At 50.9% G+C, this 25,719-nt stretch overlaps 3 protein-coding genes across 3 annotated transcripts; 2 read left to right on the top strand and 1 right to left on the bottom strand.

Moving 5' to 3' along the window:
• The first annotated feature begins 84 nt into the window (after positions 1–84).
• TNFAIP1 (TNF alpha induced protein 1) lies at positions 85–10,531 on the top strand. Its single transcript, XM_081027839.1, has 7 exons — positions 85–280; positions 3,520–3,837; positions 4,414–4,583; positions 5,222–5,311; positions 5,390–5,442; positions 6,235–6,430; positions 7,910–10,531. The coding sequence occupies exons 2-7, from the start codon at positions 3,633–3,635 to the stop codon at positions 8,144–8,146; spliced, it is 951 nt and encodes a 316-aa protein (XP_080883965.1). The 5' UTR covers positions 85–280; positions 3,520–3,632; the 3' UTR covers positions 8,147–10,531.
• Positions 10,532–11,280: 749 nt separating this feature from the next.
• POLDIP2 (DNA polymerase delta interacting protein 2) lies at positions 11,281–19,268 on the bottom strand. The gene is made up of 11 exons (XM_081027838.1): positions 19,021–19,268; positions 17,620–17,701; positions 16,664–16,761; positions 15,877–15,973; positions 15,632–15,707; positions 15,324–15,431; positions 14,722–14,858; positions 13,865–13,891; positions 13,533–13,658; positions 12,430–12,509; positions 11,281–11,741 (listed from the first exon to the last, which is right to left on the bottom strand). The coding sequence occupies exons 1-11, from the start codon at positions 19,176–19,178 to the stop codon at positions 11,627–11,629; spliced, it is 1,104 nt and encodes a 367-aa protein (XP_080883964.1). The 5' UTR covers positions 19,179–19,268; the 3' UTR covers positions 11,281–11,626.
• A 34-nt stretch (positions 19,269–19,302) lies between these two features.
• On the top strand, positions 19,303–24,176 carry VMA12 (vacuolar ATPase assembly factor VMA12). The gene is made up of 6 exons (XM_081029100.1): positions 19,303–19,602; positions 20,652–20,725; positions 21,190–21,279; positions 21,994–22,036; positions 22,245–22,357; positions 22,647–24,176. The coding sequence occupies exons 1-6, from the start codon at positions 19,392–19,394 to the stop codon at positions 22,740–22,742; spliced, it is 627 nt and encodes a 208-aa protein (XP_080885226.1). The 5' UTR covers positions 19,303–19,391; the 3' UTR covers positions 22,743–24,176.
• The last annotated feature ends 1,543 nt before the right edge of the window (positions 24,177–25,719 follow it).

Below are 25,719 nucleotides of genomic sequence, written 5' to 3'. Positions count from 1 at the left end.
CCAGAGGCCTTTGCACCGGAAAGGCTGCCGGAAGTAGCTGTGCGCTTACCACGGAATCCTCTCAGCGGCTCTTCCCTTTGCCCTGATTGGGTGCTGGGCATGCTTGGCCTTCTGTTCTCAGGATCGTAGGCTGGCGCGGCTGGGCGGTAACTCGAGGCGGAGTCCGCGGTCGGAGGGTGTGAGTGTACAGCCCGGATTGCTGGCAGGCGGGGGCCACAGCCTAGGGGCGGCACGGTTTCGGCTTGCAACCAAGCTGAGAGGAGAGGCGCCCCCAGGGACGGTGAGAACCGGCTTTGCCGATACCCTGGGGGAAGGGATGGATGGGCCCTGGGCTGGAGCAAAGAGAACCCCAGCTGGACCTGGGGAAAAGGCGAGAGACGGTGTAGGGGAGAGGGGGCGCTTAAATCCCCCACCGAGGGTGTGTCAGAACCGGCCTCGTGTTCTCGCCGGGAAGGAGGAGTACGGGCTGGGACAGACTGGACGCTGGCCACGGAGAGGTCGGGTTTCCCTACGTTTCCCCAGACCCTTTGGATGAAGCCTAAGATTTTCACACCGAGGATTTCATCCAGATCCATTGTCCCTCGCCAAGATCGGCTCTGTTCCCACGCCCCGTTTCCCCCGCGTGTGACGAATGTCTGGGTCTCCCTGTAGGATGCCACCTCCTTCCCCGGGCGGGGTGGTTTGCCCTTTATTCTACTTGGGCTCCCCTGAGCCTCGCCGAGTGAGACACAGATACGCCCGTGGCTTCGGGCATCCCCAAACAGCCACACCGGAGTCCGGAAGGAAGAGCACTGGGGCTACGAGTGGAAACTTCATTCTCACTGGAATTACTGTGTGGGGCGTCACCTGCCAAAGAATTCCTGGAACTCATTGGTCTGGGCAGAATCTGAGCTGACGTCATCCAGGGGCTCATAGTAATTGCTTTGTAGGAAAGGAACAGCTTAGCTCTGGATTTGTCTTCCTCTGTTGGCAACCAACTAGCCTTTGAGTTCCTTTGCTTTGGCAGAATAGGTAGTGTGTGCTTTCTTTGATCCTGGGGCAATTGGGGCTAGATACAAAATACATAGGAACTTGTTAAAACCTGTTAAGGGCTGGATTTATTCCTATGCAGTGGGCTGCAGAAGGTAAGGTGATCTCACACTAGTGTTACTTATTGATTGGGCAATCTTCTGGGGAGGGCTCATTCCATCCCTGAGGCTAATGAGTCCAAGGAATTCAGTACTTCACACAGCGTCTGCTCTGGCCCTTCCTTGGACATTCTTCCCAGCGACCTACCTAAATCTCATCAGGGACAATTTCAGTATAACAAACCGACATATATTAAATACTTTAAAATGTGTATGGCATTGTGCTAAGCACTTTGGAGAATGGAGCGATAAACTTGGGGAAACCAGTGCACTGCTTGTGGGTTGCGCTTATAAGGGGTGTTGGCAATTGTACATTTCTGCATGTTGTGATAGGTAAATGAAGTAATTTCGCTTTTTTCTGTCTCGGTTATCGTCAGTGTGGTCCAAGCCTTCACCATTTCTTGCCTAAACTACTGCTTCCTTTGGTCTTCCCATTTGCTCTCTCGAACCCTTAAATCCATTCTCTACGCAGCAGCCAGAGTGAGCTTTTCAAAATAGAAATAACTCAGGTCATATCACTCCCCTCCTTAAAACTCCAATCGGGGCAGCCGCTTAGCTCCGTTGGTTAGAGCTCGAAGCTTGTAACAACACCAGGGTTGCCAGTTCGATCCCCACATGGGCCATTGTGAGCTGCGCCCTCCGCACCTAGATTGAAACAACTACTTGAGTTGGAGCTGATGATGGGTCCTGGAAAAACACATTTGAATAAAAGTTTAGAAAAAAAGAAAATTATTAAAAAAAAACAAACCAGTTTTCCAATCGATTCCCATTGCAATTGGTATAAAATCCAGACTCTTTAATATGATTTTGGCCCCTGCCTTCCCTTTACATCAAGCCAACTTTCCCCTTTCTATGCACCAGCCATCTTGGCCTGATTTTTGTTCCTAAAATGTGTGTCTAACTGAGGAACTTGGCACCTACCCTTCCATGTGTCTAAAATACTCCTTCAGACCTCAGCTGGAATATCACGTTCCCAAAGACATTTTCCCTGGCCCCCTGTCTAGATTAGTGCCTCTCCCTAGTCACTTTCTTATCACTGTTTTATTATCTTCATTGCATTTCTCACTTTTGGATTACCTGCCTATTCATTTTTTGTCTATATCCGCCAACTAGGATGTAAGCTCCATGAGGCCATGCCTTGTTTGTTCTCTTCTGTATCCCCAGTGCCTGGCACATAGCACAGGCACAGTAAATGCTAACTCTTATTATTTTTATTTTTGTTACCATTATGATGCTTCTTTGAACTCCTTGAAGGCAAGGACAATATCTTCTCATCTCTCTATCATCTCTCATCTCTCTATCCCTACTGCTTAACATAGTAGGCACTCACTGTTGTTTTCTTGCTGAATGAAGTAATGAATATTAAATGCCTAGAATAGTACCTGGAACATAGTAAACATGCAATGAATGTTTGCTATTGTTTTTTTCTTCAGCGATGAATTTTAGTGATTCTCTAGAAAACCAAAACATATAATATAGACTCTAAATCACAAGAGGTGACCTGACTTTGCCTTCCTTTGCTTTCCTTGCTCCTCCCTTCCATGAACTTCTAAGTCACTTCATTGTTTTTAGATTTATCATCTGGTTTTTTTCTAGCCCTTTCTCCCCAGTCTTGTTGGGAAGGAAGAGAGGAAGAGATAGGGCTGGGCCCCCTTTCAGGAAAAGAAGCAAAAATAGCCATCCTGTAGTTGTTCTATCCTGAAAAATGGTGACAATTTCAGGAACTTGGGACAGGGCTGGTGCCAAGAAAGGGGAAGGTCAGGAAACCCCGGCTGAAGCCAGGGTCACCTCTGCCAAGAACACTGACCGCAGTATTCCCTCCAACCTGACTCATTCCATGCTCTCCTGAAGCTGCTTTACTTGCCTTCCTGAAGCCAGACTCCGGGTGGTACTGGTACAGGCTGCTCCTGAGCCTGGAATCTTTAGAAGGGAAGTATATCCTGTCCCTCGGACTCCTGGGAAACTCCTAGGCTGGCTAGACTCCCAGTAGGTTTGGCTGGAAGTCTTGGATCATAGGAACCTGGAAAAGAAAATAACTGGAATCCGACTGGTGGATCCCCAGCATGAACATGTCTACTCTGCCCAGTCTGTTCCTCTGACTGGTTCCAAGGGCTTGCTTGTCCTCCTTGCCACCCAGAGCTCAGCTGAGTCTCAGGGAGGTTGGGGAGGTGACCCGCTCCGGGCTCTAGGAGACGTCCCAGACCTGCTTCCTGGTACCATGAGGAACAGCAGAAGCATCTTTCTTACCATTGCCTAGCGCCTTACTCTGCCAGGGAATCGGGCTCATCAAGAAGAGAATGAGTGGATGGTCAGTGTTTTTCCTCCGATCCCCTTCTGGCTGAAGGCCTCTCCTCCGCCAACTCCTGTCTTCTCTCCTCTCTCCTGCTCACAGCACTGAGAGTATGAGGCTCTGGCCTCCACTGGCCACTCACTCGTGACCCTTCCACCACGGCGGAGCCTTCCAAGCCCACCTCCTGCCGTGTGGTGATCTACCTGCAGCGGGAGATGTCGGGGGATACCTGCCTGTGCCCCGCCTCAGGGGCCAAGCCCAAGCTGAGCGGCTTCAAAGGAGGAAGCCTGGGCAACAAATACGTCCAGCTCAATGTGGGCGGTTCCCTGTACTACACCACCGTGCGGGCGCTAACCAGGCACGACACCATGCTGAAGGCCATGTTCAGCGGGCGCATGGAGGTGCTGACTGACAAAGAAGGTGAAGTACTGGGGCTTGCTGGGCGAGGTGGGGAGGAAGGGGGAGTTCCAGGGGAAGTGACGTCAGGGCTTCAACCTGGCAGATCTAGAGTGCAAGTTCACTTTTCCAGTTCACCTCGTACAGGACTCCTTCCCTTAGAATAGTGTACATATAGAATGTGTGTGTTTCCGCATTTTCCAGGGAGACAATCCGTACTTTGTTTTTTATTGACGTAAGATTAGATTCTCATAAGAAGCTTCACTATAGTTAGGATGCAGTGGACAGAAGGTGGGCAGGGCCTGGCATTTTCTAAGCTGTCAGGCGGTGGGCACCTCAGCTTGGCCCTCTGCAGCCTCCACAGAGCCTGGAGGGCCTGTCTCTCCCAGGATATGTGCCAGTGCTTGGTTTCCGGGAGGAGGGGCGAAGAGCAGCCATGGACCTAAGAGCTAGAGGTCCTGTTCCCCTTTATTACCCTGTGCTGTGGGCCCTAAGCTCATGTGCGCTTTGCCACCTGTCACCAGGCTCATCAGGTGGCATGTGCTTCTGAAAGTTCCTGGAGGCACACAGTAACCCTCTGGGACCCATCTGAATCCCTAGGCTGGATCCTCATAGATCGATGTGGAAAGCACTTTGGCACCATTTTGAATTACCTCCGTGATGATACCATCATCCTCCCTCAAAACCGGCAAGAAATCAAGGAATTGATGGCTGAAGCGAAATATTACCTCATTCAGGGGCTGGTGAACATGTGCCAGACCGCCCTGCAGGTACAGAGGCAGTGTTGGGGGAGGTTGATGAGGTTTGGGGACATAAGGGTCCACTTCCTAGAAGGCTGTGTGGCAGGTATGTTTGGTGAGTCCCGACCTCGTTAGACACGCCAGGCGTTGCCCACACCAAACAAACGGGCAGCCAGTCAGTTTGTGAGGTGACGGACTCAGGCAGTATGCCTAGGCTCTGCTGCTAGTTTATAGCCTAGAGCAGGGGTGTCCAAACTGCAGCCCGTGGGCCAACTGTGACCCATGATCCATTGTTAATTGGCCCACAGCAAATTCCAAAAATATATTTAGTTTACTTAAATAAACCAGGTGAGGCAGTACGTACTTCACCTCGAGAGAGTGGCCCGGCTGTTTGTGTATTTTACTACATATGGCCCTTGGTGAAAAACGTTGACAAAAGTTTGGACACCCCTGGCTTACAGACTAGATTTGAAGTTTTCTGGAACTGGGAGTCTGCTTGCCAGCTGGCAGTCCCTATTACCAGGGGCTTCCTGATCACTGCCAGCTACCTCCTCAGCAAGCAGGGGGTGGCCATGGCAGAGGGGTTCTGACAGCTCCTGGGGAAAGCCTGGCTAAGCCTGGCAAACAGCAGATGTCAAAAACGATTCTCGGCTGTGTGTGTCACCCAGGACAAGAAGGATTCCTACCAGCCCGTGTGCAACATCCCTGTCATCACCTCCCTGAAGGAGGAGGAGAGGCTCATCGAAGCTTCCACCAAGGTACTGGGTGGGACCTGAGGGCTGCAGGCGGGGGGTGCCAGGACCCTGGCCTGGCCCTCACACTCTCCTCCCCCACAGCCCGTGGTGAAGCTGCTATACAATAGAAGCAACAACAAGTATTCCTACACCAGGTAGGGGGGCCCTTGGTGAGGGAGGGGGGCGGGGGAAGGGCAGCAGAAGCAGCGGAAAGGGCCAAGCAGCCAGAGTGGGAGTTGGGCAGCAGACCCAAGGGAAGCCACCTGCACTCCTGGCACAGTTGGCATGGGTCTGGGGCTTAGGAGGGAAGGACAGAGAGTAGAAGGGGAATCGGAGCAGAGGCGTCTGGAACTTGGTGCAGGGCCCTGGCTGGGATATAGACGAGACCGAACATGTAACACCCTTTTGCCATGTGTCATGTCAGGCAGCATGCCAGGTGTTTTCCGAGCGTTACCTTACGGGGTGGAGGGGGGACACTGGGAAGCCAGTGGGCTAGGACTCCTAAGCCAGCCTTTGCGCTGGGCCAGTGTCCTCCTGACCCCCCAGTGTCCTCTCAACACGCCACAGTTAGGTGTGTGCAGGAGGCTGCAGGCTCCGAGGCCCAACCCCTCCCAGTGACACTCTGTGGACAGACACGTTGCCAGTGTCACCCCTACAACAAGGGAAAGAATCCTGCTGAGATAGCAGCAAGCCTCCTTCCTTCCAGGCCTAATGAGAGGGGCCCTCCCTCTCTCAGTTCTCTCTGCTTTAACTTAAAACCAACTCCTTTTCCTCTCAGGCCCCTAAGCCCAGAGGGTGCCCTGTGACCCTTTCTCTTCCTGTCCGCTCTGGCATCTTGACTTTTCCTTATTTCAGAATGACAGGGGAGGGATGGGGAGCGCCCAGCTAGTACCCCCCATGTGCTGGAACCTCATTCCCAGGCCTGCTGGCCCTCATGGGTTTTTCAGCAACTCCGATGACCACCTGCTGAAAAACATCGAACTGTTTGACAAGCTCTCCCTGCGCTTCAATGGCCGCGTGCTCTTCATCAAGGACGTGATTGGCGATGAGATCTGCTGCTGGTCCTTCTATGGGCAGGGCCGTAAGCTGGCAGAGGTGTGCTGCACCTCCATTGTGTATGCCACAGAGAAGAAGCAGACTAAGGTATGGGGGGCTTCCCTCTGCATAGGTGGGGGCAGGGCACACACCAGGGCAGCCCCACGGAGCCTTTCACCACAGAGAGCAAAAGGCATACCATGACGGTGCTGAGCAAGGATAAAAGCCAGAACAAGGGGCTCAGGGAGTGGCATGGGAACTACTCGTTGCAGTCAGCTGAGGGGCAGGGGCTATTGGGAAGGGAACAACCAGTGCAGTGGAAAGGACCAGGTCTTTGGAGTTGGCCCAATTCCAGTTTGAATTCTGGTCCCACCATTTACCAGTTTTCAGTCTCTGGATAAGCCATTTAAACCATTCGGGCCTCAGTTTCCTTGTTTGCAAACATGGGAACGATAGTGCGAATTTTACAGAGCTGTTATGAAAATGAGCTTATTCTTAAGAGAAGCAGAGCAGTGTAGTGAAAATAGCTGTTCAGGCCTCTTCTTTGGTCCTTGCTAGTTGGCTGTTCCTGGTCAATCAGCTTAGCCTCTGCAGTAACAACACTGTGCCAGGCACGTGTGGGGGATCTGTGAGGTGATAGCTAACAAAAACTCAGCTAACCCCGCTCTCCCAGGCCGCAAGCAGTCGGTGTCCTCCCCAGAGAGTAGCTGTCCCCCTTGAGTGTGTGTTCCAGAGATCGCTGGGCTTTGCTGGGGCGTGAGGGCAGCTCTTCTGGGGGAGAGTCGGACTCATGTGAAAGGCTCCTCGCAGCCAAGCTGGTGTAGCACTTTGGCCCCCAGACTTCTGAAGTGCCTACAGCTGGGCAGTCTGAGGGTCGGGGAAGGATTGCTTACAGGTGGTGCCCCTGCTTCCTCCTGTCATTTTTGGGAGGGGTGGCTCCCATGTGCACATATTCATGGGGTCAGGATTCAGGGGCAGGTTTCTTTGGGGGCTGGTTACGCTGCGAAGTAGCGGCCGCATCTGTCCTGTTAAGTGCTTTCTCTTTCATGAATTTTTTGACTCCTCACACCATACCTGTGAGACAGGCAGGCCTAGAGCCATTTGACAGAGGAGGGAACAGAAGCTCAAGATGACACAGCACGTTAGGCTAGAATTCAGGTGACTTGAATGCCATCCTTTTCTGTCTTTTAATTAATATTCACCACAACTCTCTGAGGTAGTTATTAACCATGATTTTACACATGTGGAAACTGAGGCACAGCAAGGTTAAGCCCAGGGCCCTAGCTATGAAGCACTGGAGCTGTACTTGTACCTAGGCCTAACCACAGCGCCAAGGCCCGAACCTCTGCACTACTAGTCCACTGGTCTGGGCTGCGGTGGGGTGTGGAGAGCGTGCTAGTCTCCTGCGTCCTTGTGTGCATAGAGTACATCTCACACCTTCAGAGGGGGACCCACCCTCACCCATGAGACAGCCCTGTCTCATTACAGTTCCGACCTTTTGGAGCCAGTGCAGGGCCAGGGGCCCTAACATGCTGCTCCCTCTCTGGGAGGAAACCTCGTTCAGTCCTCTTGTCCCCATCCCCCCAGGTGGAATTTCCGGAGGCCCGAATCTATGAGGAGACACTCAATGTCCTGCTCTACGAGACCCCCCGAGTCCCTGACAACTCCCTGTTGGAGGCCACCAGCCGTAGCCGCAGCCAGGCTTCCCCCAGTGAAGACGAGGAGACCTTGGACCTGCGGGACCGTGTCCGCCGCATCCATGTCAAGCGCTACAGCACTTATGATGACCGGCAGCTCGGCCACCAGTCTGCCCATCGCGACTGACAAGACTCTCAGGGAGTCAGGGCACAGGACACCCTGTCTCCCCTCCTGTGGAACCCCACCCCATGGGCCACCCCACGCTGCTGCTGGCGGGGTCTCTGCTCCAACACCCAGAGGCATGGCAGGCCTTGCCTGGGAGGTCAGAGGGCCTGAGCAGGGGAGGGACCACATTCCTTTCACTTCAAGACGACTGAATCCTGGCTCCTTTGCTCAGCGTCTCCCTGCCTGCCTGATGGGGTGCATTCTGCCCCTGGGGTGAGTGGACCGACCGGCGCACCTCCTGCTAAGAACAGTCCCCTTGGCCCTCTGCTCTGCTGAAGGGCTACTTTTAGGCCTCAGCTGAGGCCCATGGAGAATGGGTTCATTCTGTGGAGGTGGCTGCTGGTGCTGTGGAGGTGCAGTTTCTTAGAAGGTGGGGCTCCTTTCGTTCCTAAGGTGTTTAAGCACAGGCTTGGTGAGTTTGTTTTAAATAATCTAGGAAATGAATAGTTATAGGTCTAATGAGAGGACTGGGTATTCCTGCTATCCCTCCAGGGTGCCAACAACCTGAGTAAGGCAGAACCCCAGCCCCTTCTCGATACCTTTGGGATCTATTTCTTTAAAGCACTTTGTACTTTTGTTCAGGAGATTTGTATTCCCTGACCCACATTGTCTTTTTCTGATCCTAATAACCCCCTCTTCCCTGCAGAATCAATCTGAGGGAGGGGATAAAAGAAGCAATAAAAACACTGACCAGCTTTGGCTTTGCCAGGCTGGCCAAGCAGCCAGCCCAGAGAGCGCTGAGGAACGATGTGTAAGTTGGGACCTGTGGTCCTAATGCCCGTGAGAAAGGACGTTTTACCCCAGTATCTTAGAGTCACGTAACTAACCCTAGGGTCTAGCATGATTGCTCTTTGATACTCTTGCCCTTATCTCCAAGGTATGCTGTCCTTATGTGAGGCCAAAGAGCCATTTAGGGGCCAGGAGCATGGGCCACAGCAGGAAAGCTGTGGAGCCGTGGGCAGTGGGCGCAGTCCTGCATTCCTGGCAGCCCTGTGCAGCCGTGCCACGTGCTTAGTCACATGTCTTCCCCTCCCCCATCCATGCATGGGGTTTGTGTTCTGGCTGGGGATGGTGATTCTACCCGGGGTGAGTCTAAACACAGCGTGATGTGAGCAGCCTAAGCCCCTTAAAAGGTTTCATTTCTTTCTTGTTGGGTAACTTGGCCATGGAAGGGCCAAGCACCAGCTTTGGGGCAAAGGTGTGAGTTGCTCTTCAGAGCTTTGGTTTTCATTCCCTTCTGTTTAGATTGGCCCTTGGGAGGCTGCTTATCCAAATTCTTTTCCAAAGGAATGCCATCAGGGAGGGAGTGTTCAGCCAGCCTAACAAAGCAATACAGCCACTCAGCAATACCCACTCATTTGTAAAGGGACATAGGTTATCAAGTTCATCTCTCGACTACTCTTACTGTAAGCCCGAAAGTGGCTGCTCATGGCTGACCCTACAGAGACTATGGGCAAATGCCAGGCCAGGGTCAGCAGACACTCAACAAGGACCTGAACTGACATGATGGGGCAGGGGGAATGTAACTAATCAGGTATTTTACACTTGTCACAGTCTTGAATGTATAGACTTTCAGGGGAGGCACCCTGTGATCAGCTATAAACAATTCTTCCAACCCTCACTGAAGTAACAAGATGGAGACAAATCCATTTCTTTGGCCAGATTCTAGCTTTGACCTTGCGGCTTTCCCACAGAACCTGGGACACTTCTGCCTGCGGCCACTGGCCTATTTCTTCAGCTGCCCTCCTGAAGTCCTTTAATGCTCCCAGTCGCAGCTCCCCACTGAGGTATTTTAATGATTGTCTTTGACCTTCACAGCCCTTGTAGCCTCTTTACTGCTTTGACATTCAGATCCTCTGCTGTCTCAGTGGTAACTAGTCTTCCTAAGGAAGCAAGATAGTCTGGGACTCTGGGCACTTTCTCTGATTGAAAATATCGCCTTGGTCTTAAGAAAAACACTAACATTGAACTCATTGAAGTAATCTTAGCTTTTTAAATCGGACTTTGTGTTGTAAGGGTTTAGATAATTGAGTTTCCCAACTCCGTTCAGAAAGCAGCTCTTAGTTGTGTGAATTTTTCAACTCTGAGTAGCCCAGGGGAAAGTAAACAAAAAGTGTGGATGAAAAGTCAAACGTCATCAGTATCTGAGAAAACTGACAGCCTGCTGTTAACCACATGTACCAGTATCAGCTTTTATTCCGTTTGTTATCTGACCAAGGTCTGCCTGAAGGATGGCACAGGTCCTGGCATAAGAGAACTTCTCCTTTATCATGTAACTACAATTCTCTGTTCAGCGTAGGTGATGGAAACAAACACTAATTTCTAATAAAATTGAGTTACACCGCAGTGGTGCAGAGCCATGCTTAAAGGGTGTAGGGCTTGGTCAGCTCCCTGCTGTGGACCCAGTTCTGGTATTTGTGTTCACCACCTGACCTCCTGTTCTCCCTCAGTTGTAAGTCTGATTGTACCCAGTTGCCCTGCAATCCAAGCTCCCCCTGGTGGAGGATTAAGAACAACACTAATCAGGGCTGAAACTGAGATTTCATATGAATTCAAGAATAAAACAACCTCTTTAACAATTACTGTGGTTGTGGGGGAGCGGGAACCCTAAGCATCAGGGTGAAATGCAGCACATTTCACCTCTGGCTCTTGGAGACCTTTGAGAAGTTCAGAAAGTAGCTTGGCTTAATTACCATCCGTACCGACAGCTCCTTGGCTAAATTTCTGCCTTTATGGTCTGGAGCCTTGACAGTCTCGTGCTGGTGGCTGGCAAGCCCAGGCCCAAGGAGGCCAGAGATGCCACTGGTTGGCCAGCACTAAGAATCGGGCCACTCCTCTGACCCGCTGTTGGCCTCCCACTCTGCACTTGGCAGAAGGTAAAGAAGAGAACAAGAGTCCAGTCCAGCCCCCACCCCACTGGCTGAGAGGCACAGTGACCCTGGGAGACATCCAGCCCAATTCCAGCCTTAAGAGGGAAACACGTACCCTACAAGAAGGGGCAGCTTCCTGGAAGGACATCAAGGAAAGCAATCAAGGGCCCCCACTGGGTCAAAAAGGAAGCCTGAGACCCTGGAGGCAGAAATGGCAAAGGTGGCCAAGCGTGCACTGGTTTATTGACCAAACGTCCCATTTCAAACAACTTGTGTGACAGGCCTGGAAACTCCCCCAGGCCTGTGGCAGCTGAACTCAGAGTTCCTGGTGGAAAGGTCTACTGGAACACAGTGTAGGCAGGGCTTACAGAGGAGGTTAGGCTTGGAGGAATCCTACATGAGTCTTCTGGAAAAAACTGTTACAGTCCACCCACCAAAAAAACCCACAATCAAATGGCTCAAAACAATTAAGAGACCCACTGTGGCCCCTGATGGAGAGAGTTCTGCAGCAGTTCTGGGGTGAGAACTGTTCTTCAGAGGCTGAGCCTGGGCACTCAGGGCCTCAGCTGGCCTACCAGTGAAGGCCTGAGGGTGGTGTCTTCTCATCTTTATTGCTTTCCAGGGAAAAGGGAGGGATCCGGACATCAAAGTGGGAGCCATCAGGCCTCTCGAAGCGGAATGTACCCCTGTGGGTCAGAGAAGCTGGTTTAGAGGGAGTGAGGGCTGAGGATCTAGTTAGCTCTCTGTCCTCAGCTGCAGAACCACAGCAGGATGAGGCAGGCCTGAGTTCTCTTCTGCCTGGCTCATGCCAGGATAACAGGTCCTTCTTGGCCATGCATGAAAAGAACCAGCTGTCCTGATTCTGGCCCTTAGATGCATACTGTATAAGCTACCCAATTACACTTTCAGGTTAAGATCACCGGGTGGGGGGGAAACCAACTACGTGGGCAACTCTGTGCAGCATCGAATTACCAGACCTCTTTGGCTTAAGTCTTCCGTCCACAAAACCACAGGAGGCTGGAAAATACATGGTCATAAAAAAAAAAAAAAAAACAAACAAGGGCCGGCCAGGTGGCTCAGGTGGTTGGAGCACTGTGCTCCTAATGCCGAGGTCGCCAGTTCGATTCCCACATGGGCCAGTGAGCTGTGTCCTACACAACTAGACTGAGAAACAACGGCTTGAACCGGCGGGGAGGGCGGGAGAAAGGAAGAAAGAAAAAAAACAAGTCCCACACAACGATGAACAGCAGAGAAGGCTCCATCGCAGGACTGAACTTGGCCTAGAACTAACTGCCAGCAATGAGCTCCCACTCTTCTGACCTGTACCTTGTATCTGGAGTTGAGCTGCCCCTGCCCCAGCACATGCGCACTCACCACATGTGCCCACTGGAAGCTTGCAGGGAGACGTGGCTGCTGTACTGGAACGCAGGCTGCTCCTTGGATAACACTGGTTCCTGTGAGGGTTCAGGCAAAATAGGTCAGGCCAGACAAGGTCCCTGTACCCCAGGGCCAGATGTTGCCCGCCAGTCTTTCAGGACTGGATGCCCTCATGCTTCGCAAAACAACTGCCTGCCAGTGCTTCCTCCACTGCACAGCCATGGACCTGGGCCTTTTATTCCGACTCTGGGAAAGATCATCTCGGACTGCATGTCTGAGGGCACTGGGTAAAGATGCCAGGCCCAGGACCTACTCTATACACAACACTCCCAGTGTCCATTCACAGAGTGCCTACGTGCCAGGCACCAGGGTCGTACTCTGCAAACCATTGCTGACTGAAGTCTCCAAGTACTCATAAGCTACTAGGTGTGACTTCCATTTCAGCAGTAAGAAACTGAGATTTTGGTTAAATAACTTGCCCAAAGTTATGCAACAAGTAAAGAACACAGCTTGCATTTGAAGCCAGACTAATTCCAAAGCCCTATTCTTACTCGCTATCCCATCCTGCTTCCCCAAGTCCCTGCTGACTTCGATAAATGCTTGTTACATGGCCCCTGGCCACTTCTTGTGACTTTATTTCAAAGGTGACAGAGTGGGACAGAACAGGAAGGGCACCATCAGATCTCTTCAAGGACCAACAGAAGACGTAAGCATATAAAGAGGCAGAGGAAGGAAAACCAAGAGTGCTGGAAGGTGCATATCCCACCTACGGGCATTCAAAGTCAGATTTTTTAAAAGGCACTATGCTGGCAACAAAAACTACCCCAGCTTTGATGTCAGATTCACTTGATTCAAATCCAGGTCCTGCCACTACTAGCTAGGGGACAGTGAGCTAGTTATTTAACTGTGTAGTCTCCCTCTGTCCATCTGTGAAATGGGTTGTAAGAAACCTCTCTCACAGGGTTGTTGTCAGGTTTCTCACCAATGCATTCACACAGGGAGCCTCTGTCCTTCACCACAGAGGGGGAAACCACGCGCTACGCCCCCAGGCCTGCAGGGCAGGACCAGGCACTGGGCATTACTGGCCCGACGGTGCTCACCCTGCCCACCACCCCTCGGCCTCGCACTGTCTCCAAGGTGCCAGACAGACTGAATATCCTCCAGTGTCGCTCGCGGAGCTGTACCACATCACTGTCAAGGTTCTCCAGGCGGATACAGTAGCGCCACTGTGGGAGTGAGGGGAAGAGTTCGTGCCTGAGAAAGGAAACCGGGCTAGCCCGCCCCACATGCTAGGGCAGCAAAAGGCAGCAAAAGCTGACAGCTGCATTGCACAGGCCCCACTCCCCAGAGACATAAACCACCTCCCAACCTGGTCGCCCACCCTCCCGCAGGCAACCCTCCTGAGCTCCTCCTCCCCGACGGAGACACTCACCCAGTAGACGTGGGAATTCTGGGCTTCCTGGGGGAAAAACACAAAGAATTTAAGTGCCAGAAGGCAGGACCCATCTGTTCTGATCAACATCTCTCTCGTGAGATCGATGTATCGCAGGAAGGCTGCAAAGTCAGAACGACGCTGCAACTATGTGGATGAGAGTGACAGCGCGATGGCCAGTAAGCCGACAGTGGGGGCAGCCTCCCCTCCATCCATCTCTGGCCTCCCTCCTCCTCGTCCTACCGAGAGCACCCACACAGCTGGATGCCAATGGAAATCAGCCACAGGGCCCTTCCTTCCTCTGGACCACCCTCCTTGCCAGCTGCCGTCCCTCCACCCCCATCACTGCTGGCCCAGGCGGCCGCCCTCCTCCCAGGCCCCTCCACAGCCCAACTTTATTATAGTACTTGGCATGGTGTACGTGGAGATTCCCCCAGTACCGTGAGCTCCTGAAAGGCAGGGTCAGCGTTTCATTTTTACTTACATCCCCAGGACCTAGCTTACAGCCAGGCAAGAAATCGCTCTAGAAATGTTTGACTGATGCATAGAAAGTGTGATCAGCCCATACAGAGGCAAGTACGTGTATATTCTTCATAAACATGGCTCCCTCTGAGCCAGAAGAGAAGGGGGAGTCAGCCTGGAAGAGTCCTCCTAGGACCCGAGGGTTTCCCGGTTCTAGGTCTTGGTGTCAGTCACTGTCAAGAGGCTGTTCAACCCCACCCAGTACTTGCAGCACTTGCAAGCAGAACCACAGGCACATGGTTGAAATTTAGAACGCACTCCAGCAATCCCTTTGGGGGTCCCACACAGAATCGGCGGCCCAGCCCTGAGGAAAGGGGCCCAGACTGGGTACATACCCTCATGCCCATGTAGAAGGGGATGACGGTGACGCGGATGTTCTCAGTCGTTTCCCGGTGGACATCGGAGAGCTCCAGCCAGGGGTGATTCTTTTCTTGCCAGGCCCGTAGCGTCTCCCGAGCCACAAAAGGGGGTGCTGGGGCAAGAGGATGAATGCTTCGTCCATTTATCCAGGCCTGGCACAGAGTCCAGGGCATTGCACCCACTTTCCAATTGCCCCTCCTAGAAAACCCTTCCCAGCGGTGACCCAGGTAAACAAGATACTCAAACATGAAGCAAAAGCACAGACTGGAAGAAGGCACAGAGCTGCTTCCAAGAATAAGCCCTGAGGACATATTGACATCACAGGGAGAGAACTGTCCTGGGAGTCAGGAGCCCTGGTTTTCAGACCTCGCTCTCCTACTAACTAGCAACTTTGAGTCCCTTCTCATTATCTTTCAGCCTCAGTTTCCATATCTAGAGGAGAGTGATAGCCAGCTACTAGAAGGTCTAATGGGAGGTTGAATAAGGTGGTAGAAATAGAGCTTTGAAATTATTTCTATGATATTGTCTTCGAAGAAAGAGCCATCCCTTTCCAGCTTGTCTTCTTGAGAGAGATTACCTTTTGTCTGGTCATACAGAAGAAACCTTTCAAAGAGCTCATGCTGGATGGGAACCTGATCCGTGGAGGTGTAGGGCAGGATGTCTTCATGGCTGACATAGTCCAGGCCTGGCACAGAGAGGGGAGGAACAGGGCTGAGAAGCAGCACAACTCCTGGCCTTGTCCCAAGGTGGGATGACCGGGCACCATTGCTCTCAGCATCTATAATCTCTCCGAGCAGATGAAAGGACATCGGAAAGACATCAGAATCCTCTCTGAGGCACACCTGACCCCTCCTCAACATGTACCATTTAGATGCTCGTACTTACCTGGAATGGCATAGAGGGCCCGGCTGTCATCATGGTTAGCCAAGAAAGTCACAGCTTCTGTCTGAGATCTCTGGGACTAAGGCAACAAGCGAGTCAGATTTTCTTAGTCCCTGTCCAGTCCTGAGGACTCGGGGCCCAATGCCCATCTGGGCTCTGTTTCACCCCTCTTCCTCCCTTTGCCCCCATTGGGGTTCAGGCCTTTCCCATGGAGAGGAACCCCAGGCCCAGCCATCTTGCTTACTTACTATATGTGGACAGTCTCGGGCATCAATCAGCACCTGATAGTAAGTGTGAGTTTTGCCTTTCACCTCCTTAGAGCCGTGGCCAGCAGGATTTTCTGCTCTACAGGTTAGGAGAAGAAACCCAAGACCACCCTGAGAGAAAGGGAAACCTGCCCCAGTTCCATACCCCCTTCTCATCTAAACAGACTGGTGCCTGAACTGAAGGGACTTTAGCACCAGCTGAGTACCTGCTCAGCAACACCCAGCCCAGCCACTCGCTAGTCAGGGGCAAACAACGGGATGTGGAGGACCTATAGCACAGTCATTTGTCTTACTCTCTGGCTGCCTCTTGGAAGAAGGGGCCGTGTTGGGAAAAATCAAACTGCTGCTTCAGTCCCAGGAGCCCAGAGTACCCTACTCTTCTCACATCCCAGGGGCTGTGATCATTTAATGGTGCTGGGCCTTTTTAAATGTACTCTAATGATGATAGATTCAGGAAAAGATTCTAACTAAACATCCAGAAATCAAGCAGACGAGTCCCCCAAATGCTTTCTGGGATAATTATAACGCAAACTGAGAATAGCATGGGAGAGCATCGTGGGGAGGCCTAAAGGGATTCTCTAGCTTAAGACTGTCCCTGGCCCCCAGCACTTTTGTCTCCATGGGTATTAGTGTCAGGGGAGTACTCTGGGGCTGTTCCTAAGGCCCCTGAAGACGTTGTCTTCACCCCTGGGATCCCAAGTACGTATGTCTGCCATGAGTCAGGCCTCCTCCTGAGCACACTGTGAGGCACAATGACAGGGAAACTTACTTTTCTGGAGCTGCGGAAGCCACATCCCGGTCATACAGTCTGGCCTGCCAGGGAAATAGGACGACACCTCGGTAGCCAAAAACACTATGAAGGAAAAGCTGGGAGGGGAGGAAAGAGAGGCCACGGTGAGTCTGCAGTCCACTGAGTCCATCCAGGTGGGGCCCAGACCACTAAGCAGTGCAGGTACGCCCACTCCAGCACAAGGTCTTAGCACTCTTTTCCTTGAACTCTGTGACTCACCCAGACCAACTATAGAACACTTTGACCCTCTTCTATTCACCTGGCTGACTTCCACTCATCCTTTAGGCCACGGCATAGGCCTCAAGGAAGTGTTCCCTGACCTCCCCTCCACTTAGCACAGTGCACAGCCATAGACCATTGGCATATCATAATTCCTTTCTAGACTGTCAACTCCATGAAGACATTGCCTTCTGATTTAACTCCAATGCACAATGCCTGGTCCACCGTAAGAATACCAAAAAAAAAAAAAAAAAAAAAAATGTTGAATAAACAAAAAGTTCTCCTTACCTACAAGGGGCCTAAATCCATCTCAGTGGATCTGACACAAAGCTGGTACAGAAAAACAGCCTCACACCCAGATCTTACTACACTGCGAAAAGTTCAACTGTGACAAAGCATCAAAGGTTTGCTTTTCTGAAAGCTCCTTCCACTGGCTTCTTACCATCCACTATGTTAGACAACTCTTCAGTAACTTGGCTCTCTCCTCACTATAGTCCAAACCATCCCTGTCCACACTAACTTGGAGAGAGAACCCATTGATATATGAAACACATTCAAATCCATAAAAGCAGAAACCCGCCTTTCAACACTTATGATTCTGGTCTGGCACCAAACACCAAGGCAGAAAATCATAACATTCGGGCCTGTCACCAAATCTGACCCTTTCAGAAGAGCACAGCACGAAACGAAAGACGAACCAGCCCAGCAGCACTCACCTGCCCAGTCTCGTATTTTCCATTTTGTTTTGGCACCTCAAACACACCAACTGTCTCCAAAACTTTGCCCTCTGGTCGGTTTCTAATTAGGAAGGAAAAGAATAAGCAACTGAACAGCTGAGGAGGTAATAGAATTTATCCGTCAGAAAAAGCTAATAGGATACCGAGGAGTCAGGGCAGCGGGGCCAGCGGAAGCCGATAAGGGTCCTGCAAATCACCATTCCATAGAGATTGTGTCTCTCATTTGGGGTCCCACCACAGGCCCCCTCCTTGGTTTCCAATTTAGGACTGACTGCTCCTAGGTCACTTTCTTCTCTTCACTCTCAGCATTCCTCATACCCGGCTTCATTGTGTTCCTTGCCTCCCTTTCTTCCCTGAGTCACTCTCCTGACCTCCCACAGCATTTTAACTCTCCTTCTCATCTTGCATTTCAGTTATTTGTGTCCATGTCTTATCTCCATTAGAGACTGTAAGTTCCCTGGGAGCAATGCCTGTGTCTGATTAGCCTGTGTTCCCCGCAGAGCCTACTGTATAAGAGGAGCTCAAAAAATATTTGTTCTGTGTTATAATTCCATGTCCCTCTTCCCCCTCCCCTTGAAGGGCTTAGTCATCCGCTCTCGATTTCCCCCTGTACCCCCTACATTGCAACTAGTCGTCTCACTCTAGTTTTTGTTCAGATTTACATCAGTTTTCACAGGGGTCTGAAATTGTAAATATTATCATCTCCCCCCAACGTGTCTAATCTCAGCCCCTAAAGGTCATTTCTCTCAGTGACCTCTTTGGACACGTGCTCTTTCTAGGGACTCTTCAAAGCACTTATTTTTATTATTTTTGGGAGATGTGAACATTATACCTCCTCCCCCTTGACTCTCCAGCCCCAATTTGATTTGCCTGTCCCATCCCCACAGACAATGTTCACACCATCCCCATGGCCTCAAGCCCCCCTTCCCCTAGTCACATTGAGGGACACAGTCTCCCCAAGGTCACACTGAAACCGGGGGCCCTGCAAGGGTCCTCAAGAGTCCTCTGTTTCCCCCTTCAGGCATCTTTCTGGGAGGCCTTAATCCAATCCGGGGCTGGGGGTTCAAGTCAAAGCCCTAGGGCTTAGCAAAAGGCTAGCTCACAGCGGCGCTCGGAGACCCTCATGTGGGGAGGTAGGATTCACTCGGGGAGGATTACTAGCTGCCCGTGGAAGCCAACCCCGCACAACCCAGGGCTCTGGACCACGCTTCCTTCTCCGCTCCTGGCACACGGCCCGGGCAGCGCAGGTCGGCTCCCGGACGGGACCCTCTCCCGGGTGCAACTCCAATCACCCTCAGCGGGCCCGGCCTCCTGGCCTCCGCCCTGACCGGGAACACTCTCCCTAGGACCCGGGCCCCGGCCCCGCGCTCCGTCCCTCACCGGGACGAGAGGTGCCTCCGCGTCGTGGTCGCCGCTGGTGGGAAGGCCCCAGCTCCACCCGCCGCACAGAGCGGCCTCGGCCCCCGGGCCCCTGTCAGCGACCGAGACCACCAGCGGCTGCCCACGACCAGGGCCCGCCGGGCCACACAGCCCGCCATGTCCCACCAAGCGCCCGCTGGGCTGCTGACAACAGGGCCCGACCTGCGGCCCGGCGGCGGCCCGCCCCCGCCCCACACTGCCCCGCGCCGCGGCCCGCCCCCTTGGCCCTCGGCCCCGCCCCGCGGCGCCGCGCAAGCTCCGCGCTCCTTCCGGCGCACGGCTGGCGGAAGTCCAGGTGGGGGGGGGTCACCTGACCGTAGAGTCGGCCAGAGATGGCGTCTTGTTTGGTTGCTGGCGACAGGCTGGTGCGCGCTTTGGGCTCTGGCGGGGAGCTGGAGCCAGAGCAGCTGCCCCGGAAGCTGCGGGCAGAGCTTGAGGCCGCGCTGGGGAAGCAGCACGAGGGCGGTGACGGCCCCAGGGGTCCCGCTCGCCTGGTTTCCTTCCGCCTGATCCGGGATCTTCACCAGTACCTGAGAGAAAGGGGTGAGACACCCATTCTCCAGTCCGGACTCGCCTCCTTTTTTCCAGTCTCTTCCCACCTGAGGTCTTTTATCCACTTCTAGCATCTTTCGGAGGGAAACGTCCATCACCCTCGCCCGCCCGCCGACCGGTCATCGAGCCAACCCAAGAGTCACCTAAATCCTAGGGCAACCCACTCCCTTCACGACTTCCACGGGCGTCCCTCGTGTGTTACAAAATTTACGTGTGCGGCTTCTGATCCCTTGAGAGGCCCCACTTCCAGGCCCAAGTAGGCCCACCGGACCCTGGAGGAAGTGCAGGTTCTAACCCAGGACCACCTCTCAGGTTCAGTTTCTTCCGTTGCAGCCACATTCAAAAGCCATCTTAGCATAGTGCGCTTGTCCCGTTCGGAGGTCTGGATTCCTTTTCATCTCAAAAGCAAAAGTGGTTAAATGTGACTTGTTTGTTTAGCTAGGACGATAGAAAGGTCTGCGCTGGGAGTAGCATCTGAACTCTAGTCCTGGCGCTGCCACTGACTCTTGTTGGAGGAGTTAGTTCTCTTCCGTGGGCCCCAGTTCCCTTAAGTGTAAAGGGTGGGAGCAGAGCCAACTGGGACGTAAGGCCTTTTTCCAGAATTCATACAGCCTACCCAGAAGTACTGAGGGTAGACTGCTTGCCTATTGGAGCTGAAAAGGATCTTAGAGTTCATCCGATGCAGTGTGTCCTCTGAGGGCTCGACGTCGCTAGGACTTAAACCTATTTAAGGCAGTTCTAGCCTGACCACAGAAATGACCTAACCTAAAGGCTACTATAAGCGGCTTGCATGTTAGCTGTGACCTTGGCAGGATAATTGGGAGCTGACAGTTAACCTCAGCTGCGCAGCCCTAGGAGGTGATTATGTGGAATTGCCTTCTGTCCTTCCCAATTGAAAATGATCCCGGATGTGAATCGGTATAGGAATGGCCATGCTTTAGTCTGGTAGAAAGAATAGAAGGACTAGACCCTTTCCTGATCTTAATCCTTTGACCTCAGCTCTATGGATCGTTATGTTTGCGGAAATCTTTTCTTCCCAGATTCCACACTGTACCTTCATGAGCTCCTAGAAGGCAGTGAAATCTATATCCCAGAGGTGGTGAAGCCTCCTAGGGTACGTAAGGGATATATTTGTGAGAGTGGGTGTTGGCCGCGTTGGGCTTATTCGTGATACATCCAGATTTATGGATTAACTTCTGGGCTCAAAAATTTGTCTTTTAAATCATTGGGAGTTGGGTGGGGGAACCAGATATTTTCCTCCATGTTTGACAGCTTGGAAAGTAGGTCCATAAAAATAAAATTCCAGGGCAACTGGTTAGCTCAGTTGGTTAGAACATGTTGCTGCTAACACCAACATGGCCAGTTCGATCCCTGCATGGGCCACTTTGAACTGTGTCCTCTTTAAAAAAAAAAAAAAAAAAAAGGAAGGAAAAACTGTTTGCAAAGCAGTGGAGGCAGAACTGGTACGTGAGTCTCCTGGTACCCTTAGCAGTGCTTTGCTCTTTGAAACCAGTGATTGTGACATGTTTCCTAGCAAACTGGGAATATCATTCTTCTCATTTGATTTTTCTGCCTTAGAACCCAGAACTTGTTGCCCGTCTGGAGAAAATTAAGATACGTCTTGCCAATGAGGAATATAAGCGGATCACCCGTAATGTCACCTGTCAGGTAAGGGCCTGCTCTTCAGTACATGGACTGAGTAGCCCCGAAAAGCAGGGCCCTGCACTGGGAAGAGGTACAGAGGAAGGAAACAACCTGGAAACTTGGTTTGTGTACTATTCAAGGACCATAGAAGTTCTGTGCTACATACAAGCCAAATATAATTCCCAACTCATTCACTGAGACTCTGGGCTTAGATGGTAACTGATTCTTAAAAGTTGTGGAGAGTACAGCGTTAGGAATAGAGACAGTGGAAATGTAACGGCTCGGTGTGATGTCAGAGGGATAGTGGATGGGGGAGAGGGGTCCACACAGTGTGAAGGATATAAATGATAAACGTCTAAGTATTTCTTTGTCTTGTGCACCTGAAATTAAAATAAATAAATAAATAAATAAATAAATAAATAAAAGAAAAAAGAAAAAAAAAGTTGTGGAGGTGGAAATGAGCCTTGGAGCCTTCTGACAGGCCTCCCTACTGTTCTCTGTCATACCCCTGCCCTGGAGCAAGAGAGGGGTATTGGGAGCCTCTGTCCTTTCTCTGAAATATTTGATCTGTGGTCCAGAAAAGAACCCAACTGGTCCCAGACAAAAGAATCCATGGAGAAGACAGAGTTAATATTTTGGGGAATAAAGAAGGCTGAGCCCAGACTAACAACTGGATACTCTCTGGGCTGCCTCTGAGCTGCTTCCATTCTGAAATCACTTGGTTTTTCTTTTTCCCAGGATTCAAGGCATGGTGGGATTCTTGGTGACCTGGGAAAACAAGGTGAGGTACTAGGAAATCAGGCGTTAAAGGCTGTCCCTAGGAAGGTCAGTCATGGCACTCCTTCTCACCCCAATGCTCTGGTGTTAAGCCTGAGCTATTCAGGCTTGCTGTTTGAGGGAAACCAGTTGATGGGGGAGGCAGCCATGAGATAAGAAGGCCTCCTGGAGGATGCTGACCTCAAGGTTTCTTCCCTGGTTTTTCCCCAAAGTGAGGTCAGTGAAGGCCCTGATCATCACCATCTTCAACTTCATTGTCACGGTGGCAGCTGCCTTCGTCTGCACTTACCTTGGAAGCCAGTATGTCTTCACAGAAATGGCCTCGGTGAGTAGGCACTGAGCAAGGTAGGGTGCTCCAGATGGAGTGATAATGGGATAGGGAGGGTGTATGTGAAAATGTCTTGCATAGGTTAGGTATTGAACAAATATTCATGCAATAAACAAAAGCATTTGAGCTTTCCAGTCATCACGGGTGTAGATAATAACCTCAAGAGAATCCTCTTCCCCAACTTATGGACTGGGTTGGGGTTCTCACTATCCTTATTAGAGGTGTTGGAGGCTACAGAACTGGAGGCTGGCCTTCATCCCCTGAGTCTGGTTCTCTCCCTCCCCAGCGGGTACTGGCTGCATTGATCGTCGCCTCTGTGGTAGGTCTGGCGGAGCTGTATGTCATGGTGCGGGCGATGGAAGGCGAGTTGGGAGAGATATAACTGATACTTCGTCATCAAAGTCTGGAGAGGGTTTGGAGGGGCTCCAGGCTCCTGGATGCCTGTCACTGACTCTCAGTCAACCCATCAGGCTCTTTATACTCAGCTCTGGTTAGTCAGGGCTGAGCCAAGGCTATCTGCCCTTCCTGTGGGGAGCCCTATCGTCTGCCAGTTGCCAGAGGGAGCATAGAGGAGACTCAGACAACAACTGGTCTGTCAGTACCTTCTCCTGATCCTGGTGCCCATCTGCCTTCACCAGTCCATTCTGGGCACTGCTGGGGATGGATTTTTTTCCCATCCGGAGTAAACAGAATCCAGGTCTTCCTCGAAGTCGACCACACTGCCTTGAACTTGCACAAGTACACAAATTAGTCATCATCCGTGCTCCACACATCCTTGATGCAGACCTGTAACTTAGTTCTGAAACCTCCAAGGAAGCAGAAAGGTTTCCCTTTCTCCCGTTTGTGCTGGAAGAACTGATCAGAGGATACCAAATAAGAGAAAAACAGGTTAGTACAGGGTGGTGGAATTGGAAGTAAGACAGCTACCTTTTTGGAATCTTTTTTGTTGTTGTTGTTGTGGTTGAGAGCCCACTGGCCCATGTGGGAATCGAACCGGCAGCCTCCGGAGTTAGGAGCATGGAGTTCTAACCGCCTGCGCCACCGGCCCGGCCCTGGAATCTTAAGTGTTATCTCCATCCTCTTCTTCTGCTTGCCTTTTTCAGATGTTCTAAATGCTTCTGCCTGTCTCTACCACTCACCAGCCCTCCTCAAACTTCCCATCTTTCCTTCATCCTTTGCTCTGCCTCCAAAAATGTAAACAATATAGATAGCAAAACAGTTTATCTGCTTTTAATTGCAAAATCCCTCGTACATATTTGTGTTTGTGGAGAGAGTGTGCCTGCTGTGGATTATCTCGACTATAATAGTAAAGAGAGATATTTGTTGTGGATAGGGATTATTTCCAGATTTATATATGTAACTATATGAATGTGAATAAACATACATACGAATATGTACACAGAATATATACATTATGAGTATATCTGCATATTGTTATACATAAGCCTAATGTAGGATATTTTATGTGGGTTCTTAAACATGTTTGGGTAAGTGAAAAAAATAGTATGTAAATGCTCATGGTTGACTTAATTGTTTTACATAGTTGCTTTTGGTTTTCACAAAAGTCTTGGAGGTTGGAAAAGAAAATGGTCTTAGGCCCCTTTTCCAGAAGACAAAACTAAGGCTGAGAGAAATCAAATGGCCTGCTGTGGTCCTTCCTCTGTTAAAAGGAGCCAAAGACTTCTAGGTGGTCCTGAAGTCTCTGTGTAATGTTAAACTTCTAGAACGTATATTAGTGATATGGTGATAGAATCTATATAAGACACTTAAAAACAACATCAGTTATTTATCCAATAAATATTTATTGTATTCATTGTATTTTTACTTCAAACCTGTGACAACATAAAAGCCCAAAGATTTCATATTTTTAGAATTGTTCAGGGTCTGCCGCTAATGGTAGTTTCGTCTTTCCATTTGTTCACCGCATGAGCTCCTGTGGTCTTTTTTTCCCCCCAGAGCACTCTTCTCTTAGAAATAACACACTCATTGGCTCAGTAGAAATTTACTCTACAATGTTTGCCAGCTTCTTCCTGATACATAGCAAGTCTGAGCCTCAGGGCAATATTCTACGTGAGAGAAAGGCAAGTTTTAGACCCTTCTGTTTACCATAGATCACTTTGTTAAGAAATCTTAGGATTTTTTGGTTGGTTGGAAGAAATGTCAACTGTGAGGAAAAAAATAGAGGTGGCATTTTACAGTGCTTCTAGCAACCTGAACTATTTAAGTTAAAAAGCTCCACTGGAGCTTTGTGGAGAATCCTGGCTTTACTTACCTGTGCTGAACTCTGTGGGCTAGGGTACCCACAAAGCCTTTAAGCTTTCACATCCCCCAGGTACTTGGATTCGGGTTAGAACACTTCCAAATTTTAGGTAAGGAGCCAGCCTCCTCAAACAGCTTCTGATCCAGGGTGTTATTCTTCTCATGATGAGATTGGGGTCATTCCACACGCACACACCCCTTTCATTAGTATGGGGTCTTTACCTGATCCCAATGCCCGACTCAAGCCAAAAGGCTTCTGTGGCACTGAGCACTTAGTGAGAGCTCTTTTATGGGCCAAGTACGGTGCTAGCATCTGGGGATAGAGAGGTAAACAACCTAGTTCCGGCCAAGGAAATGGCCACTGTGCAAGGTGGTTTCCATCGGCAAGAGCACAGTTAGAAATAGGAATCAGGTTGTCCTCCAGTTGTCACAGAAAAGGGAACTCTTTGTCTACTCTCAGCCACTTCCTCTGTCTCACCATATCATGCTTTCTCTGGTGCAGTCTGGGTCCAGGGCTTCCCAGGGAGAAAGGGGAGTGCTTGGCAGGAGGCTAGAAGAACAAGAACTTGGAGCCTTCCTGGTTTCTCATGGCCTGCTGTAGAGGGAGAGGAACTAATGGTGTGTTGAGAGCTTTTACAATGTGTCACACACCACCGTCACGTACATTATGGCTCTCATTCCCAAAACAGAGGAGACAAGTATCATGCCCATTTTAAGGCTCACAGACTTTGAGAGTTGCAAGGTTACATAGCAAAGCCAAGATTTGAATCTGATTGCAAACTCCATGTTTTTCTCTCTGAAGCAGAGCAGCTCCAGAAGTAGAGGCAGCTGGAGTGTCCTAGAACCAGTGAGACCAGGAGTAGGGGTTGCCAGCAAAGGTTTTCATCTCCCCAGGTTCTGTCAGCCATTATCCCTCTTACCTAAGCCCAGCAGAAGCTGGATAATACCTCCCACCCAGAATCTGGGACTTGGCCCATTTAGGGATTAGGTGATGGAGATAAATTTCAAAAGCAAACGGCCCTCATCCCCATTCATTTGCTCCAAACAATAATCCGGATTAAGGTACAAAGCTTGGGTTTTATTTGGATATTAGTTGGTAT

The sequence above is a fragment of the Rhinolophus hipposideros genome, assembly GCF_964194185.1.
Source record: "Rhinolophus hipposideros genome assembly, chromosome: 20".
Lineage (NCBI taxonomy): Eukaryota > Metazoa > Chordata > Mammalia > Chiroptera > Rhinolophidae > Rhinolophus > Rhinolophus hipposideros.
The sequence above is the reverse complement of the archived record's forward strand: the minus strand, read 5'-3'. Positions and strand labels throughout refer to the sequence as shown.